At 44.2% G+C, this 20,501-nt stretch overlaps 1 protein-coding gene across 2 annotated transcripts in view; it reads right to left on the bottom strand.

Annotated features, from left to right (window-relative positions):
• LOC115480781 (radial spoke head protein 6 homolog A-like) overlaps positions 1–20,501 on the bottom strand; it is a 356,366-nt gene that overhangs the window by 140,100 nt on the left and 195,765 nt on the right. For both annotated transcript variants that reach the window (XM_030219680.1, XM_030219681.1), the window contains exon 4: positions 5,150–5,294. In XM_030219680.1, coding sequence (XP_030075540.1) covers positions 5,150–5,294 — 145 coding nt within the window. The remainder of the gene's footprint in view (positions 1–5,149; positions 5,295–20,501) is intronic.

The raw sequence follows: 20,501 nt of genomic DNA on the forward strand, positions 1-20,501 counted from the left end.
TTTGGGGGCCGATTAACGATGTGTATTGTGATTCTTTGATACATTGTACGTTTCAATACCGATCTCAGCATGTGTGACTTTTTTTTTTGGTGCATTTTTCGTTATTTTAAAATCGTTAGGGACTTTAACGATTTAGATTTTTTTACGTTTGGTTGCTGCATCTGCCTCTTAGTCCTACTTGTTAGAAAATGAACGTATACCAAAATCACAAAACAATGCAGCAAATCAGAGATAGGGAATTATTTGTAATCCCTGTGTATGTGGTCTGCATCTGTTCTGCAGGGATAGTTGAGGGAAGGCAGGTATTTTGGGGGGATAGTTGTGAGGGAGTGGGTAGTTGCTGGGGTAATTTTGGCAAGTTGGGACAGCATAAAATGTAGTGGGGTAGTTCACAAGGTGCTAGGGCAGTTGCAAAGGAGTTCTTTGGTGGGTGTTGCATGGAAGTAGTTTTTGGGGTGATAACTTTATGGGGTGGTGGGGCAGTTGCAGAAGATAATTCTTAAGGGTTGGGGAAGTTTGTGGAGTTGAGGGGAGGGGTAAAAATTCAGCCGGAAGCAGTCAGTGTCTTTTTTAAACATTGATCGTAGCTGGCTGAATTAGCCCCAAATATTCAGTGACAGGCCATGTGTGGGCCCTGTTACTGAATATCTGGGGCTAATTAAACTGCCCTGGCTGCCAGAGCTTATGTGGGCCCCAGTCGATATTCAGCTGGGGCCCGCATAAGACAGTTTCTTCTCCCCTCAAGCCCCCTTGTGCCACCCTGAAGCAGCCCCTCTTTTTCCGGGAACCCTACCCAACACACTAGACTGCAAAACCCCCTCCCATCCAAGGACTCAATAGGCCCCCATGCCTACCTCCTCCTATCATTGCTGGTTCAGTGGGGACGATGAGGTCGCATCAGGGGTGAACCTTGCTCCTGCCCTCATCGCTCCCACTGGACCAGCAATGATAGGAGGCAGGCCCTCGGGGGGGGGGGGGGGGGGGGGATGTTGAGCCCTTGGCGGTTGGAGGAAGAGGTTTTTTTTTTGGCAATGTCATGTGCTAGGGGAAGGAGGGGAGAGTGCCTGGAAGGAGAAGGGCTGCTTCACAGGGGGGAGAGGGGTGGGAGAGAGTTAGAAGGGGGGAAGAAAATTTTTAAAAGTTATGCGAATCCTGGCCGATATTCAGTACTAGGACCCACATAGATAAAATCAGCCAAGTTAGGATAGCTTTTGACCAGTCCTAACTTGGCTGGGTTAGCTATGTGGGTCCTGGCACTGAATATTGCTGGCACTCGTCTAATCACCGGCTCCTCCCCAACACTGCCCCCTGTATCACCCCTGAACTGCCACTTTCTTTGGGAGGCAATATTCAGTGGCACCGCCTGGTTAAGTACTGCTGAGTATCGGCGGTTGAGCAGCCCCAGGAAATTTAAGCAGGCAGAAGCCTCTCCTGCCCACTTAAATCATTTTGAATACTGCCAGTTAGTTGTTGGGGTGGGGTAGTCTGCAGGGTGGTAGAATACTGGCAAGGTATAGTTTTTCTGAATGTGTCAGTTTGTAGAGTGGATATTTTTGGGGGTGGGACTATGGGAGCAATTTCCAGGTTGGTGGGGAAGGTAGTTTGGGGTAATTGGGTAGTTTGTGGAGTGGTGGGGAAGTTGTAGCAGAGTAGTTTTTGGGAGGTAGAAGTCAGTTTGAAGAATGGTGGGGCACTTACAGAGGAGTGGATTTTGGGGCTGGGTTACTTGTGGGGAACTGCTTTTGGGTGTGGGGGCAGTTGCTTGGGGGTAGTTTTTGTGGATGGGATGGGATAGGTGCGGGGTAGTGGTGCAATTGCAGAGGGTGTTTTTTTGGGGGAGGGGATTGGAAGAGTACAGAACAGGGAAAGTTAGAAAGTATGTTTTAAACTGTTAATTTTTTCCTGTAAATTATTTGTTGTTTACAAATTTCAGGCTAATCGCCTCTTGTAAACTGTCTAGAACTCTTGGTACCAGTGAAAGGAGGTACCTTAACTGCTATACTTCATTATAAAAATCAAACGACATTACAATCTACCATCTAGTCGTCTCCGTATCCTTGATAGTTAAGTTGATGGAAAGCATGGTAACCAAACAACTTATGGAGTATTTGGACAAGTTTTCCATTTTACATGATTCACAATCCGGTTTTCGATCCTTATATAAGTACTGAAACGGTGTTGGTTACCCTAATATCCAAGTTTAAACAACAAATTGCTGCTGGTATGAATATACTTCTTCCATTCGACTAGTCCAGTGCATTCGATATGGTTGATCACGATGTCCTGTTACACATTTTGGACTATTATGGGATTGGTGGAAATGTACTTAAATGGTTTAAAGGTTTTCTTTCATTCAGATCCTATCGAGTGAAATTAAATTCAACTTTATCTTCTCCATGGAAGGCAGCTTGCGGAGTTCCTCAAGGCTTGCCTCTTTCTCCTACATTGTTTAACATTATGATAACCCAATTGGCCAATGCCCTATCCAAATTAGGTTTAAATCCATTTATATACGCAGATGATGTTACAATATATATACCTTTTAGACAAAACTCGGATGAAATTACCAATCAAATTACCCTTGGTTTGAACACAATGGACAAATGGGCTAACTCATTCCATCTGAAGTTGAATGCTGAAAAGACTCACTGCCTCATTCTATCGTCACAACATAACAAATATAATCCTACTACTTTAAATATTTCTAACCTCGCTCTACCGATTTCGGATAGTCTGAAATTATTAGGGATTACAACTGATTGACAGTTAACACTGGAGACCCAAGTAACTCACACCACAAAGAAAATGTTTTATTCAGTGTGGAGACTTAAGCGAATAAAACCTTTTTTTTCCTCGTGATGTCTTCTGCAATCTGATACAATCTATGGTTTTAAGCCAGATGGACTACTGCAATGCTATATATGCAGGCTGTAAGGAACATCTACTCAAAAAATTACAGACTGCTTAGAACACTGCGGCAAGACTGATCTTTGGTAGATCTAAATTTGAATCAGCCAAGCCTCTTCGCGAAAAACTACACTAGCTTCCCATTAAAGAACGAGTTGCCTTTAAGGTCTGCACCTTAATTCACAGGATAATTTATGGGGAAGTTCCAGAATATATGCTTGAATTGGTTGACTTACCACCTAGAAATAGATCCAATCTCTCACAATCCTACTTGAATCTACACTACCCAGACTGTAATGGCCTTAAGTACAAATCTATTTATGCCTCCAACTTCACATATATAGGCATACAATTGTGGAATGCTCTACCCAAATTAGTCAATTGTACCCAGATCTACTTAAAATTCAGAAAATTATTGAAGACTGTAATATTCAAAAAGGCTTATTCTCCAGGCTGAACATAATTCAAATTAACTTCTAGTATAACAAAGATTCAAAAACACTAAATATCTTTTTATCTTTACATATTGTTGTTTCAAATGTTGTTTACTATCTTACTCTTAAACTGTATAATTGTACTTCATGCACTGTAGCCTTTTCTACAGATTGTGTAAGCTACATTGAGCCTGCAATTGGTGGGAACATGTGGGATATAAATGTATTAAATAAATAAATGTATTTATTTATTTATTGCATTTTTACCCCACCTTTTCCCACAGAATGCAGGCTCAAAGTGGCTTACAGCAGACTGGAAAGACTAGCGCCAATCCAGCGGTTTTACAAATACAATATTTAAATAGACAAATAGTTAAAGTTGAGTAAAGGGAAAAATGAATAGAAATAGAGGATCTAAAATGGTCAATTTAAATCTGTCAAAGAACTTGGGAGTTCATGAGAGATCCTAGGTCGAACTGCAAAGGATGAGATGTTGACTCGTTGCGACCTCCAAGACAGTCAGAATAGCGATAGACTCCTCTCTCATAATCTGCGACAGAAACAGCTGACTGGAAACGGATCCCGTTGAACAAGAAAGGGGATGCAAGCAACAGCCATCTGCTAGGACCGGCAGTCCTGATGAAAGTGAGACCAGCAGAATCTTCCAAGAAGTCTCTCCAACGCAAGCAGCTGACAATGCCCAGCAGCCGGGACTGGTAATGCAGTAGACGACACCGGTCTGGCGGAGCCTGCTGGCAGAAGGCACCAACGGCCCGGTGAAAAAGCTGGAGGACAAAACTGGACCAGGACGAGCCGACCACCAGCCCAACCAGCTCCCAGCATTACATCGCACCCAATGAAGAACTGGTCCTTGCTCTCCGGCACCCACCACCGCACCGCGTCCTCTGCCAGCCAACCGACAAACTGACGAACGGGAACAACGGACAGTCGCTCCCCATAGTATATTTCTTTCTTTCTTTCTTAAGGAGCAACAGGTCAGGGCTGATTGAAAAGAGATAAACAAAGCTCCGAGGTACCGAATGAAGCTGTTACAAACAAAAATTATGCAGTCAAGCAACGTCTTTCCTTAGTGATGGTTCAGGGAGCTAACGGTTCTTAAGACCTTAAGCAGCAGCCATTTTATATTATTTATATATATATAAGTTTTTACGTTCAAGGAGCTTGAACTCCTTTTCCATACAAATGCATTGTGACTTTTTTTTTTTTTTTTTTTTTTTTGGGGGGGGGGGGGAAGCTTTTTTCCTAGAACCCCTGGTCTGATCTGGCTCATTTGCCTTCTTATCAGTTTATACCACATGCCAAGTTTCATCCCATTCCATTAAATTTTAAGAAACTTATTTTGCCTCCCAGCAAGACAGACAAACGGACAGATATTCTCAACTCCTTTTCAATAATTCTTTCCAACTTCCTTTGGATTGGAAAGAATAATAAACTCCTTGAGAAATTTTCAGAGAAAAAGTCCTGCAATTGCCCGCATGTTTCTACGTTACCTGTCATGGACAACTGCAAAAGATATCATTATGATCCCAGAAAAAGAAACTATGGAGACATCTTGACTAATCAAATAACATAGGGAGACAGACTAAATTACCTCTTGATGCCTCATTAACCTATAATAATAAAAAAAAGAAATAAACAATAAGAGAAGAAAGAAAGACAATATGACAAAATTAAAAAGACCAAATAATGGAGCAGAAAGGACAGGAAAATGGAGAGAATAAAGAGCATTGTGGTGAGGGAGAGAATAAATGGAAAAATGCAGTCTGGAAAATTGGGGTGGTTGTTACCTGCATCTTCGGAGAGAGGTGTTAGAAGAGGGGGCCCCACCTCTGGTTCCTGTTCACCTGGTTCATCTCTCTCTTCTTCTTCATCCTCCTCTTCTTCAACCTCTTCCTCAGACTTCTGGTAAGCATTAAACCAGACACACCGACCCTGAAAAATAAAGTGGAAGGAGTTAATGCAACTAGAAAAGCAATATGATTAGAGTGTGTGTGTGTGTGGGGGGGGAGATGTTCCTTTTAATATGTGCAGATTGTAAAGAAATAGGCACCATTACATATAAGAACATAAGACTTGCCATACTGGGTCAGACCAAAGTTCATCTAGCCCAGTATCCTGTTTCCAAACAGTGGCAATGCCAGGTCACAAGTACCTGGCAGAAACCCAGTGGCGTTCCTAGGGGGGCTGACACCCGGGGCGGATCACTGATGCGCCCCGCCCCCCGGGTGCAGTGCCCCCCCCCCCGGAACAGCGCGACGCCCCCCTGGCGAAAGAACCCCCCCCCCCGGGTGCATGCCGCTGGGGGGGGGGGGGGGCCGCACGCCTGTCGGCTCTTCGTTTTCATGCTCCCTCTGCCCCGGAACAGGAAGCAACCTGTTCCGGGGCAAAGGGAGCATGAAAACGAAGAGCCGACAGGCGCGCGCGGCGTGCACCCAGGGCGGACCGCCCCAACCCAATTAGCAGCAACATTCCATGCTACCAATCCTAGGGCAAGCAGTTGCTTCCCCATGTCTGTCTCAATAGCAGACCTTTCCTCCAGGAACTTGTCCAAACCTTTTTAAAACCCAGATACGCTAACCTCCTCTGACAGAGTTCCAGAGAATAACTATTTCCTCCTATTTGTAGCCTTTTCTCATACAAGAGGAATTCCATCCCCTTTATCATTTTGGTCGCTCTTCTTTGAACCTGCTATATCTTTTTTGAGATATGAAAACCAGAACTGAATGCAGTACTCAAGGTGTGGTTGCACCATGGAGTGAAACAGAGGCATTTTAGTATTTTTGGTCTTATTCATCATCACTTTTCTAATAATTTCTAGCATCCTGTTTGCTTATCTTTGCCTCTGCCGCACACTAAGCAGAAGATTTCAGCACCGGTACCGAAGCTGACGATCGCAGAAGCCCTTCCATGATCCCAGGAAGGATGGCTCGGAGGCGCTCGTCAAGAGCATCTGTGGAGAGAAGCTGAGAGGCCGGTGCAGGAGACGATGCCAGAACCTGCCTGGGGTGGGGAGGCGGTACCGGGCTGTCCGAGAAGCGCATCGACACCTCCTGGATAAAGGGGGAGTGGTCCTCTCGGCGTCGACACTTAGTGGGTGCTGAATCCTTTGGCGCCCCGGAGCTCTTGGTACCATGGTGGGAAGGTGACCGATGGCGATGGCCTTCGCTCGAAGCACGTCACCGGAAGCCCCCGGTACTGACGAGGAGGACGTGGAATCCACACGCCTCCTCGGGGACGGGTCCAAAAGAGGACGGTCCCGATGGCTCTGTACCGCAGGAGCTCTCGAGGCAGGTGGAGACCCACTCGATGGCTCACTGCTACCAGCATGGGGGGCCCTATGGACAGCCATCACCTGCGCTCCCGACGTCGATGCACTCTCCGACGCCAACATTGATACCGCCATCAATGACCTCGGCACCGCTACCGACGTCGAAGAACCGGACGGGGCTCCGAACAGCAGGTTCCACTGAGCCGATCTTGCCGCCTGGGTCCTCTTTTTGAGTTGAAGACACAAAGTGCAGGCGTTGGGACGATGACCAGCCCCCAGACACTGAAGACACGAAACGTGCGGATCAATGAGTGAGATCATCTGGTTGCACCGCGTACACTTCTTGAAGCCGCTGGCAGGCTTCGAGGACATAAGTGGAAAAATTGCGTCGGCGAAATCAAAACTCGCGATGATGCTGAAAAAAGGCACCAAAACCAGGGAAAAAAACCCGTACGGGCGCCCAAAAGGGCCGCGCATGAAAGCGAAAGGAAACTTAGAGGCCAAACACTAAGCAGTAAAGGAAATCTTTTTTTCTTTTTAACTAAACAAAAAAGAAACTCGACGGAAAAAATCCCGAAGAGCAAACAAAGACGAACAGCGAAAACAAGCTTTGAGGGCTCTTTCTGGGGCGCAGAGCAGCGAAAAAACAGCCACCCTGACCGCGGGAAAAAAAGAGACTGAGGCATGTTCGCGTTTCGGGCGGGAAGACAGTCGCGCATGCCCGAGGGCTCGCAAACTTTGTTGCTAGGAAGATTCCATTCCTGGGGCTGCCGTCGGATGCCACCCATATGTGAGAACAAGCAGCCTGATTGTCCTCGGAGAAAAATATTTCCAAAAAGACTGACACAAACCAGCTTATTTCTCACCGTGGATCTTGTACTGGGTATCAATTTTCTTGGGGACAATAGGGGCAGGCAGAGGCAGATGCCCAGTTCCGTACGAGGACTGCTTGAGTACCTTGTGGAGAGGAGTAGTCACTGCCTCCTCAGGAGGGGAGGTGTAGTCCAGGACCTCGAGCATCTTGGCCCTGGGCTCATCCTCCACTTCTACGAGGAATGGAATGGCATCAGCCATTTCCCGTACAAAATAGGTGAAAGAAAGGCTCTCAGGTGGAGACAGTCTCCTCTCAGGTGAAGGAGAGGGCTCAGAAGGAATCGCATAGGACTCGTTGGAGGAAAAGTACCTGGGATCCTCTTCTGATTTAACCAAAGAAACAAACTGCAGTATCTACTAGAGTAAATATCAGGTAAACTAATACTGGAAAAAACAGACTCTAGTTAATTACGTTTTAAAAAATTGTGCTTAAATCATCATTTGGAGAAAAGCCCTCAGAAACCAAAGGCAAATTGCAGAAGATTTTTAAACGCTGATAGGCGGTGTAAACATGCACTTATCAAGCGCTTGAGAGCTGTGTTGAGAGACTGGCTCCCATCTCAACTCTGGCGAAGCTTCCTCCACTGACAAGTGGATGCCGGCCTGGGTGGCTGTTGACACTGGTGCTGCAAGCAGAGCAGGCATCGGGAGCTGCACCGTTGGCAGAGGGCCACATGGGGCTGAAAAGTGGGAGGTATGGTAAGCGCAAGCACCCCTGATACCGACGCACATCGCTGCATAAGGCCACCCTGAAGCTCAGGAAGCAAGGCCCAGATGCAATCATAGAGGGCTGCCATCGGGAAAGATTGTGGCGTCAGTTGAGGCGCAGGCTGCAGAATCGCTGGGGCCGGTGCAGGAGCAGGACTTTGGCTGCTTGGAGACACACACGCCAGCACCTCCTAGAAAGAGGGAGAGCGGTTCTCCTGGCATCGACGCTTCTCGGGTGCTGAATCCCTCAACGCCCCGGAGCTCCCGTCACCATGTATTGAGGGAGATCGGTTTCAGTGATTCTTGGCCTTCGCCCAATGCATGTCACCTATGCTCCTTGGTGCAGGCACTGAATCCTCCCGTCTTCTCAGGGTTGGATCTGACGATGGACAGTCCTGAGAGCCTGCACAGCGGAATGCCTCAAGACAGGTGGCGAGCCACTCGATGCCTCACTGCTCTCAGTGTCACGGGGTCTCAAAGCAGCCATCCCTACCTGGGCTCCTGATCTCGGTGCAATGTTCGACGTTGATGCTGACACCTCCAACCTCGATGCCGATGGTTCCAAAACTCTTCGCACATTGAGCCTCTTGGGAAACCTAGGTCCTCTTTTTCTTACAAAGGCAGAGGACACAGTTGGCAGGGCTATGGTTGGGCCCAAGGCACTGAAGACACCAAGAATGGGTGTCTTTGCCCAATATGGTCCGGCTGCACTTGAAGCCACTGGGAATCTTTATGGACATGGAAGAAAAAACTGCACCGGCCGAATCAAAAGACACGATGGTACCTGAAAAGGGGGGGCAGACTTGCAAACGGCCCGTGTCGAAAGAGAAAGGAAATGTATACACGGGGCAAAAATACTAAAAAAATAAATAAATAAATAAATAAATAATGGACTTAGTTATTTTTTTAAAAGAAAAAACAAAAGGGAGCGAGTAGGAAACCGCCGAAGGCACTCAAAAATCAAAGGAACGCTCTGACCGGCCGTGTGAGGAGCCACCACAAAAAGCAAAACTGGTGCGGGCGGTGAAGGCACTTGTGGCTCATGCTCCTAAAAGCTCTAGTTAGTTCTATGGCAAATTTGCTGGACCGGGCAACATGTGAGTATAAGCAAACCTGCTTGTCCTTGGAGAAAAAGTGTTACTATGAGTTTTCATCTCAACAGCAAGTTTTTCTTCATATTCTCTTTTAGTCTTCTTTATCAATGGCTTTGCATCCGGCTTGACAGTGCTGATGTTGCTTCTTATTTTCTTCATTCAGATCTTTTTTTCTTTTGAAGGATGTTCTTTTGGCTCTCATGGCCTCTTTCACCTCACCTTTTAACCATGCTGGCTGCTGTGGTTTGCTCTTTTTTTCCACCTTTGTTAATGCATAGGATACATCTAGTCTGGATTTTTGTTTTGTATGTAATACTGTGAACCGCTTAGGTTTAAGCGGGGTATAAGTTTGATAAATAAACAACATCCATGCCTAATTTAAAGTCCAAACCTTCGCAGCCAACCCTTTTAGCTTCTTTTAACCATTTTCCTCATTATGTCATAACTGCCCTTTTGAAAATTAAAAGCTGCTACAGTAGATTTCCTCAGTGACTTCACCCCAGATATCGGCTCACATTCAAGAAAAACTAGGGCCTGTAATGGAAGAAAGTTTTGGGGCAAGTTGATATTTATCCTTCAGGAAAGTGATGATACACAGCTTAATGTGACCCTGATAAGCTGAGTTGTGATGAGCTGGAGAAATTAATAGCTCAGAACAGGGGGCTGTGTGATGGGAACACTTGTAAAACATCAATGGTGAAAATGCCAAGGTGTCTGAGTAAACCCCACTGCCACATAATCAAGTGCCCTAGGACACATGGAACATAGGTGGAGCCTTCCACTGGGGTCCATTATGTGAATTTGTTATTTAAAAAAAAGCTTGAAACTGAAGCAATAGTAGGCAGGTTAGGGGAAGTCATTCTGACAGACAGTATCTGGGACACAATTCATTCGAAGCCGCAGCTATGTGTTATCAGAGAGAAAATACATTTGGGTGAGATTTTTTATTGTTGACATTTCAATTAGCAAAGTAGCTAAATCTGGGGAACTTTAGTCTCTCAGTAGCTGTGAGGTAAACCTTGCATTTTACTGTTCAGGAATGTTTTCTTTCTCTCTCTAAATTCAACTTCTGTATTATTAAATTTGTATTGTGATCCTTTTAAAATCTGATGCCTGAATAAACCTCTTAATGTGAGTTTTCTTTCACCATCACCTTCTGGGAAAAAGTATAGCCTTGATGGAAACTGAAACATACATATACATTTTCTGTAGCAGAACAGCTCTCCAGGTTCAGCAAAACCTTTGAGAGTGTTGTGCTGCGCATGTGTGCACCTTCTCGGGACCTCACCAGTGGAGTCTCTAGCTAATGGAATTCAACTCCATAGGGAGGAGGGATGGTATGTGAGAATATGTATCCTGCTGTCCTCAGAGAACATCTGCTACAGGTAAGTAACTTTAGGATCTTTTACTAAAGCTTTGCATGCACTAACAGACACGTGACTCATAGGTATAAAATGGGCTGCACATGCACTAAGCTTCAGCAAAATGGGATACTAATATTCTCATGTGTGGGACCTCCCTAGCTACAGGTGCCTTCAATACAAAAAAAGGGGAATAATTAAATGGTAGCTTTAAAACGAGCAATGTTTAACAATAAAATATCTATATCATTATGAAGTCGTTTTTTTTTGGGGGGGGGGGGGAGGGGAGTCAACCTGAAACAAAATAAATGGACCTAGGGAGGTGGAGTTGAATTCTAATCCCCAAATACATTCTGGAGGATTGTCTGGCCAAACTGACTGTCACATCAAGAATCTTGTTCCAAAAAATATTGAGATGTGACTATGTGGACAGATGACATTGTTGTAGCTCTGCAAATCTCTTCTATGGGGGCTCTAACATTACAAGCTGTAATATGACCCTCTAAAGTCTGCCCAGCCTAAGTATAAGTGGCAAAAATGCAACCTACTAGCCAATTCGAAAGAGTGCATTTACAGATGGCTGCCCTCATCCTGTTTGGGTCAAAAGAAATGAAAAAGCTAGGTGGTCTTTCTATGCACTTTTTTCCGCTTTAGATAGAAGGCCAAGTCTCTTGTGGGCATGGGGTTTTGGAAAAAAATGTTTATAGAACCACTGACTGGTTAAGGAAGGAACTAAGGATGTGTGCGCAAGCCCACTCTGTTATTGAAAAAATGTGTAAGGTACTTCAGCTTCCTAGGGTCTGGAACTCATTAATCCTTTGAGCTGAAGTGCCTGCAAAGGACATTGCTTTTGACTCGTAACCACTCGCCTCCACCTACCCTCCTCTCTTCCTTCCCGTTCACATTAATTGATTTGATTTGCTTACTTTATTTATTTATTTTTCTTGTCTATTAGATTGTAAGCTCTTTGAGCAGGGACTGTGTCTTTCTTCTATGTTTGTGCAGCGTTGCGTACGCCTTGTAGCGCTATAGAAATGCTAAATAGTAGTAGTAGTAGGTGGCAAGTATCCAGTGTCTGAAAAGGAGCCTTCATCGACTGGGTTAAAACAATGCTGAGATCTCATGAAACTGCAGGAGGCTTCAGCAGAAACAAACCCTGAATAATGCAAACAACTAAAGCCTGAGCAGAGATGGGTTACCTTCTGCCTGATGATGATAACTGCCAATTGGACTAAAGTGAACCCTAATGAAGTTGGTCTTGAGATCTTTCTGAAAGAAGTAGAAGGTATTCAAGCAGTTTTTGTGTAGGACAGGTAAAAGGAACTCAGGCCATGCCTACACACCAGATGGCAAACCCCTTCAATTTAAAACCGTAAGACCTCCTAGTGAAAACTCTTCTGGAGTCCAAAATAACTTGAGACACAGTGTTCAGCAAGTTCAGGAAATTCACCACTACCTTCTCAACATCCAAGCCATGATGCTAGAGACTGAAGGTCAGGATGTAGAAATAACCCTTGACCCTGGGTAATTAGTATTGGAGAATCTCCAAGGTTCTCTGAAGAAAAGCCACTGTAAACCACTGTATCTTGGCCAATTAGACGTGATTAGATTCGTGGTTCCTCAATCTTGTTTGAATTTCAGAAGAATTTTTGCAATCAAAGGTACTGGAGGATACATATACAGAAGGTCCCTCCCCTAGTGGAGGAGAAAGGCATTAGTTTGCTGTGTGATCCCAATATGGAGAAGAACTGAGGGACTTTTTTGTTGTGCTGCATTTTATTGAGGGTGTGCTCTACCCTCAAAAACGTTTCTGGGCTACTTTTGGGCTCATTTTCGAAAGAGAAGGACGCCCATCTTTTGACATAAATCGGAAGATGGGTGTCCTTCTCACAGGGTTGTCCAAATCGGTATAATTAAAAGCCGATTTTGGACGTCCCCAACTGCTTTCCGTCGCATGGATGGCCAAAGTTCAGAGGCGTAGCGAAGGCGGGACTTGGGCGTGCCTAACACTTGGACGCCCTCGACCCATAATCGAAAGAAACAAGGATGTCCCTGACGAACACTTGGACAACTTTACCTGGTCGTGTTTTTCTTACAACCAAGACACAAAAAGGTGCCCGAAATGACCAGATGACCACCGGAGAGAAACGGGGATCACCTCCCCTTACTCCCCCAGTGGTCACCAACCCCCTTCCCACTCTCAAAAAACATCTTTAAAAATATTGATTGCAAGCCTCTATGCCAGCCTCAGATGTCATACTCAGCTCCATCACAGCAGTATGCAGGTACCTGGAGCAGTTTTAGTGGGTGCAGTGCACTTCAGGCAGGCGGACCCAGGCCCATCCCCTCCCTACCTGTTACGTTTGTGGAGGAAACAGTGAGCCCTCCAAAACCCACCACAAACCCACTGTACCCACCATCTAGGTGCCCCCCTTCACCCGTAAGGGCTATGGTAGTGGTGTACAGTTGTGGGTTTTGGGGGGGTGTTAGGGGGCTCAGCATACAAGGTGAGGGACCTATGTACCTGGGAGCAATTTATGAAGTCCACTGCAGTGCCCCCTAGGGTGCCCGGTTGCATGTGAGGGGCACCAGTGCACTACAAATGCTGGCTCCTCCCACTAAATGGATGTCCTTGGTTTCCATTATCGCCAAAAATCAGAAACGACCAAATCTAGGGATGACCATCTCTAAGGACGACCAAATTATCAAAACGAAAGATGAACGTCCATCTTGTTTCGAAAATACGGGTTTCCCCGCCCCTGGATGGGGATGTTTTGCGAGGATATCCCTTTCGATTATGCCCCTCTGTCATCCAGAGGCCATTCATGAGGTTGCAGAATCTGACTCGGTTGTCTTTCCTTGCTACATATGTGGCTCTCAAATACATACCATGCAAGATGGTCCACCACATTCTATTTCCTGACACAAGTAATATGGCCCCATACCTCACTGCTAGTTGATGTAATACACTGCAACCTGGTTGTCCATCAGGATTAAATAAGAACATAAAAACATAAGTCTTGCCATACCGGGAGAGATCAAAGGTTCATCAAGAGCAGTTTACTGTTTCCAACAGTGGCCAACCCAGATCAAAATACCTAGCAATAAAGAGTAATACTAATTTTATGCTGTTTATCCTAGAAAAAAAGCAGTGGATCTTCCCAACTCCATCTTAATAATGGCTTATGAACTTTTCTTCCTATTCCTATGGGCTTCCTCTCATTTGCTGTGTTGGAATTGCTAGCATGGCTTTGTAAAAGCCTTGAGTAAAGAAATATTTTCTCCAATTTCTTCTAAATTCACTACTTAGTAGCTTCATTGCATGCTTCCTAGTCCTTGTATTTTAGGAAACAGTAAACAAGCAATTTACATATACCATTTCCACGCCACTCAGTATTTTATAAACTTCTGTAATATCTTCCCTCAGCCGTCTCTTCTCCAAGCTGAAAAGCCCTAGCTTCTTTAACTTTTCCTTTTTTATTGTACTTTATTAGTTGGCAAGACACATGATAATGCTTAGACCTCAACATAATCCAAGGCCCATACAGCAACAATTAAACCAAACCAACAAATCATAACCAATATAACATTTTCACTATAGTCTGCAGGGCCACCTAAATCCATCGATGGACTCTTATTAAAAATAATCATACAACCTGCTGACATACCTCCATGATCAACATCATAAGTACATAAGTAATGCCACAATGGGAAAAGACCAAGGGTCCATCGAGCCCAGCAGCCTGTCTACGACAGCGGCCAATCCAGGCCAAGGGCACCTGGCAAGCTTCCCAAACGTACAAACATTCTATACATGTTATTCCTGGAATTGTGGATTTTTCCCAAGTCCATTTAGTAGTGGTTTATGGACTTGTCCTTTAGGAAACCGTCTAACCCGTTTTTAAACTCTGCCAAGCTAACCGCCTTCATCATGTTCTCTGGCAACGAATTCCAGAGTTTAATTATGCGTTGGGTGAAGAAAACCTTTCTCCGATTTGTTTTAAATTTACTACACTGTAGTTTCATCGCATGCCCCCTAGTCCTAGTATTTTTGGAAAGCGTGAACAGACGCTTCACATCCACCTGTTCCACTCCACTCATTATTTTATACACCTCTATCAGCCGTCTCTTCTCCAAGCTGAAAAGCCCTAGCCTCCTTAGTCTTTCTTCATAGGGAAGTTGTCCCATCCCCGGTATCATTTTAGTCGCCCTTTGCTGCACCTTTTCCAATTCTGCTATATCTTTCTTGAGATGCGGCAACCAGAATTGAACACAATACTCCTTTTCATCATTCAAACTATACTCACACACACGCACTCCTCCCTTCCCCCTCTCTCCCCATCAGTACAAGGCTCTTCTATCTGCTATAATTAACAAAGAGAATCATCAAAAGAAAGGAGTATCACTCCTGCTCATCCACTTCTCTGGCAAAGTGAGTAATTTATGAAGAAACTTTTTCCACAATGCTAGATAAGTGCGCACCCAAGGTTTGGACTTGTATTTATATGCTTGCAGCTCAAAGGCACACAATCTGCTCATCCACTGAACCCACATTGTTGGGTCAGGTGCTGTAACTGTTATCCATTCCTTCAAAATCAGCTTTTTAGCTAGCAAGAGAACATACGTGATAAATTTCTTCTGTGCAATGGAAACAATTCTGTCTGCCAAAATAAGCAATATATATATATATATATATATATATATATATATATATATATATATATATATATATTTATTGCATTTGTATCCCACATTTTCCCACCTATTTGCAGGCTCAATGTGGCTTACAATACATCATGAATGGTGGAAATATATAAGAGAATATACATTTAGTATTACATAGGATCTTGGGTAACATGATATTGGTGAAACATGATAGTAGAGTAACAAGCAAATATTATAAGACAATTCTGGATATTTTTTTTGTTACATTTGTACCCCGCGCTTTCCCACTCATGGCAGGCTCAATGCGGCTTACATATACAGGTACTTATTTGTACCTGGGGCAATGGAGGGTTAAGTGACTTGCCCAGAGTCACAAGGAGCTGCCTGTGCCTGAAGTGGGAATCCCCAGTTCCCCAGGACCAGAGTCCACCACCCTAACCACTAGGCCACTCCTCCACTTCCTGGATATTCTGGATATAGGTGTAGGAGTTCACATTTGTTGATCTTTGTGGTATGCCTTGTTAAAGAGATGGGTCTTCAGTAGTTTGTGGAAGTTAATTAATAAATCGTTTTCAGGCAGCGCGTTCCAGAATTGTGTGCTCAAGTAGGAAAAGGCTGACGCATGCGATTGTTTGTATCTTAGACCTTTACAGTTGGGGAAGTGGAGATTGAGGAATGTGCGGGATGATTCTTTAGCATTCCTGGGTGGTAGGTCTATCAGGTCTGACATGTAGGCTGGGGCATCTCCGTGAATGATTTTGTGAACTAGGGTACATATTTTGAATGTGATGCGTTCTTCAAGTGGGAGCCAGTGTAGCTTTTCTCGTAGTGGTTTCGCACTTTCATATTTTGTTTTTCCGAATAGGAGTCTAGCTGCTGTGTTCTGAGCTGTCTGAAGTTTCTTGATTATTTGCTCTTTGCAGCTGGCGTTGCAGTAGTCTAGATGACTGAGTACCATTGATTGTACCAGGTTGCGGAAGACTGTCCTTGGGAAGAAAGGTCTTACTCTTTTTAGTTTCCACATTGAGTGGAACATCTTCTTGGTTGTGTTTTTTGCGTGACTCTCAAGAGTTAGGTGTCGATCAATGGTAACTCCAAGAATTTTTAGGGTATCTGAAATTGGAAGGTTCAATTTTGGTGTATTAATGGCGGTGAATTTGTTCTTGTTATGTTGAGAGGTGAGTATTAGGCATTGAGTTTTTTCTGCATTAAGTTTCAGCCGAAATGCATCTACCCATGAATGCATGATCTGGAGACTTTGGTTGATGTCATTGGAAATTTCCTTAAGATCTTGTTTGAATGGGATGTAGATCGTTACGTCATCTGCGAATATGCATGGGTTGAGGTTTTGGTTTGATAATAATTTCACCAAGGGTATCATCATTAAGTTGAATAGAGATGGCAAGAGGGGAGAACCCTGTGGGACTTCGCATTCTGGTATCCATGGGGCTGAGGTAGTTGAGTTAGATGTCACTTGATATGATCGTGTGGTTAGGAATCCCTTAAACCAGTTGAGAACGTTACCTCCAATTCCAAAGTAGTCAAGGACATGTAGTAATATTCCATGATCAACCATGTCAAAAGCGCTTGACATGTCAAATTGTAGGAGAAGTATGTTCTTTCCAGATGCAATCATTTGTTGGAATTTAGTCATGAGAGTAACTAGTACTGTTTCAGTACTGTGGTTAGACCGAAATCCTGACTGAGAGTCGTGGAGTATTGAGAATTTATTTAAGTAGTCTGTAAGTTGTTTGGTCACCAATCCTTCCGCTAATTTGGTTATTAAGGGAATGGATGCTACTGGTCTGTAGTTGGTTAATTCACTGGCACTTTTCTTTGCATCTTTGGGTACGGGGATGAGTAAAATGTTTCCTTTCTCCCTCGGGAAAAGTCCATTTTGTAACATATAATTAAGTGTTTCGTTATGTCTGTTATAAATTGTTGAGGAGCAGATGTCAAAAGATTGTTTGGACATATGTCTAGTTTGCAATGGGATTTGGCAAATCTTTTAAGCGTTTGGGAGATGATATCCTCTGATAGTGTTTCGAAGTTGGTCCAAGTTCTGTCTGCTGGGCAAATGCCAGGGTTCGGATCTTAAATATTTTACTGTATTAAATATTTTTGCAGGCTCATCTTTTTCAGAACCTACATGGCACTTTACGTATGAGCTCTCTATTACAACAGACAGCGACCATGATTCCAGAAGATACTTCCATCACCTGGACTAGTTATGAGTTTTAAATTTCTGCACATTAGTCTTCTGCTTTGACTATGACTATTTCCTAAGCTACCCTTCTTTCTGAATCATCTAACTCTTAAGTCCTGCTGGCCTCCTGCAGCTGAGGGCCCAACCCTTGGTGAATGGTAATCATCGCAGGTGAAGATTCCATACCTACTGCCGATAGATTGCAACGCATTGCCCGTGCCTTTTGACTATTTTTGTGCACCATATTCCTGACCCTCCATACATCAATAACTTGAACAATCAACATCATCTCTAAATTTTAATTTTTATTGTTTTTTGGTACCCTTTTCTTTTGTTCCATATACTTAACTATTGTTATTTCATCATCTCTTAGTAGTAATTACCAATCTGTCTTGCACATTATGCAAGTCAGAAGTGGGGATACATTCTGCAAATCCCAATTCCTAGTATTAAGACTGTCACTTCTACTGATTTCTTGCCCAAGTCGCTGTGAAAATCCAGCCCTGTTAGATCTTCCAGATCTCCGTCCAGATTCTTCAGCGCTTCCACCGCCTCAACCATGATCGATGAAAGAGAATTCAGAACCAACTGATACTTAATTAGAGATTTACTGTTGCTGTTTATGGACATTATAGACTCATATTTTGTTTTATTTCCAGTTTAGCAATAATCCTGATTGAAAAGTTCAATTTTATTTTGTTTTTTTGTTATTCCCTTTCTAGCTAATGACACACTCTCTATTATGAATGGACAGTCAGAATTGGACTATAATTGTCTTTATTTTCTCTTGTTGTATTGGTTTTGAAACTCTTTTCTGCCATTTCTGTTTATGTAATTTAAATTGAAGTTGATATTGCTCAGACACAGGGGTAACATCAAACCCTAATAATGGCTAAGATATCATAATGTAGGTGTAAACCCTGTTGGTATCAACCAGTTATGCATTTGTTTAACTTTGGTGTAGGCTTACTTAAGCTGCATGTCTTTCTGTAGGTTTGACTAAGCTCCAAGTGGGGTAACGGATATATAAAATGCTTCCCATACTTCCAGGTCATTATGCATATGTCAAGATCCATGCATGACCTTTGTTAATATAAATTTTCCTAGGATTGACCATTTTGCTGTATGAGGCAACCTCATACTTGCTATCCACTTTTTAGTGCTCATGATTGGATGCCAATGATGAGTAATAGTAAGGTCCAGGAATTCCAACCTGTTTAAGGATTCTGTGTCCCGTCTGTGGCCGTGCCGCCCTTCAGACTTACCCTGTTTCTGGGAGTCAGTGTCTGTGCTGGCTTCTGCTTGTCTCTGTGTCTGTGTCTGTCTTAGGTTCTCTCTGGCTCTGTGTGCTGATTGCCCTACTGAACCTCACCTGTGTGGGCTATGCCTCTTCCAAGATGGCTGCCGCCTCTTCGTCTCTGCCAGTATCCAAGATGGCTCCCGCTGTTACTTTCTATGGGATGCCTGCTCTGAGTGTCAAGCCTCTGTTTGGTTGCAAGGTAATTGCTGCACCTGTAGCTCTGGGGTTGAGGGCTTTATTAATCACTTGGAGACTACAGTCCTGGCCTTTGCATCTGATGGCATCTGATCGCATCTCATCTCATCTCATCTGATCTGATCTCATCCAAAGGTCCTGGTGTATAGAGTGCTATGTACCCAGTGTCAGTGTTTGCTCTGTGTGAGTGTTCTATGTTTGTTTCCAAGGTATGACTAGTTAGCTTATGCACCGTCTGGCTTGTTGCCTGTGCATAGCTTACTAGTTCTCTATGTTTGTTTCCAAGGTTTGACTAGTTAGCTTATGCACCGTCTGGCTTGTTGCCTGTGCATGGCTTACTAGTTCTCTATGTTTGTTTCCAAGGTTTGACTAGTTAGCTTATGCACCGTCTGGCTTGTTGCCTGTGCATAGCTTACTAGTTCTCTATGTTTGTTTCCAAGGTTTGACTAGTTAGCTTGAGCACCGTCTGGCTTGTTGCCTGTGCATAGCTTACTAGTTCTCTATGTTTGTTTCCAAGGTTTGACTAGTTAGCTTAAGCACCGTCTGGCTTGTTGCCTGTGCATAGCCTTACTAGTTCTCTATGTTTATTTCCAAGGTGGGACTAGCCAGCTTAGGCACCGTGTGGTTTGTAGCCTGTGCATAGCTCTGCTAGTTCTCTATGTTTATTTCCAAGGTTAGACTAGCCAGCTCAGGCACCGTGTGGTTTGTGGCCTGTGCATAACTCTGCTAGTTCTCTATGTGTATTTCCAAGGTTAGACTAGCCAGCTCAGGCACCGTGTGGTTTGTAGCCTGTGCATAACTCTGCTAGTTCTCTATGTTTATTTCCAAGGTTTGACTAGCCAGCTCAGGCACCGTGTGGTTTGTAGCCTGTGCATAACTCTGCTAGTTCTCTATGTTTATTTCCAAGGTTTGACTAGCCAGCTCAGGCACCGTGTGGTTTGTAGCCTGTGCATAACTCTGCTAGTTCTCTATGTTTATTTCCAAGGTTTGACTAGCCAGCTCAGGCACCGGGTGGGTTGTAGCCTGTGCATAGCTCTGCTAGTTCTCTATGTTTAATTCCAAGGTTTGACTAGCCAGCTCAGGCACCGTGTGGTTTGTAGCCTGTGCATAACTCTGCTAGTTCTCTATGTTTATTTCCAAGGTTAGACTAGCCAGCTCAGGCACCGTGTGGTTTGTAGCCCGTGCATAGCTCTGCTAGTTCTCTATGTTTATTTCCAAGGTTAGACTAGCTAGCTCAGGCACCGTGTGGTTTGTAGCCGGTGCATAGCTCTGCTAGTTCTCTGTGTTTGTTTCCAGTGATAGCCTAGCCAGCTTAGGCACCGTGGGGCGTGTAGCCTGTGCATAGCTCTGCTAGTTCACTGTGTTTGTTCCTAGTGTTAGACTAGCCGCCCCTGCTAGTCACTTCCCAAGATTGTGTTTGTTCCTAGTGTTAGACTAGCCGCCCTTGCTAGTCACTATCCCAAGTTTGT

Source organism: Microcaecilia unicolor, chromosome 11, assembly GCF_901765095.1.
Source record: "Microcaecilia unicolor chromosome 11, aMicUni1.1, whole genome shotgun sequence".
Taxonomy (NCBI): Eukaryota; Metazoa; Chordata; class Amphibia; order Gymnophiona; family Siphonopidae; genus Microcaecilia; species Microcaecilia unicolor.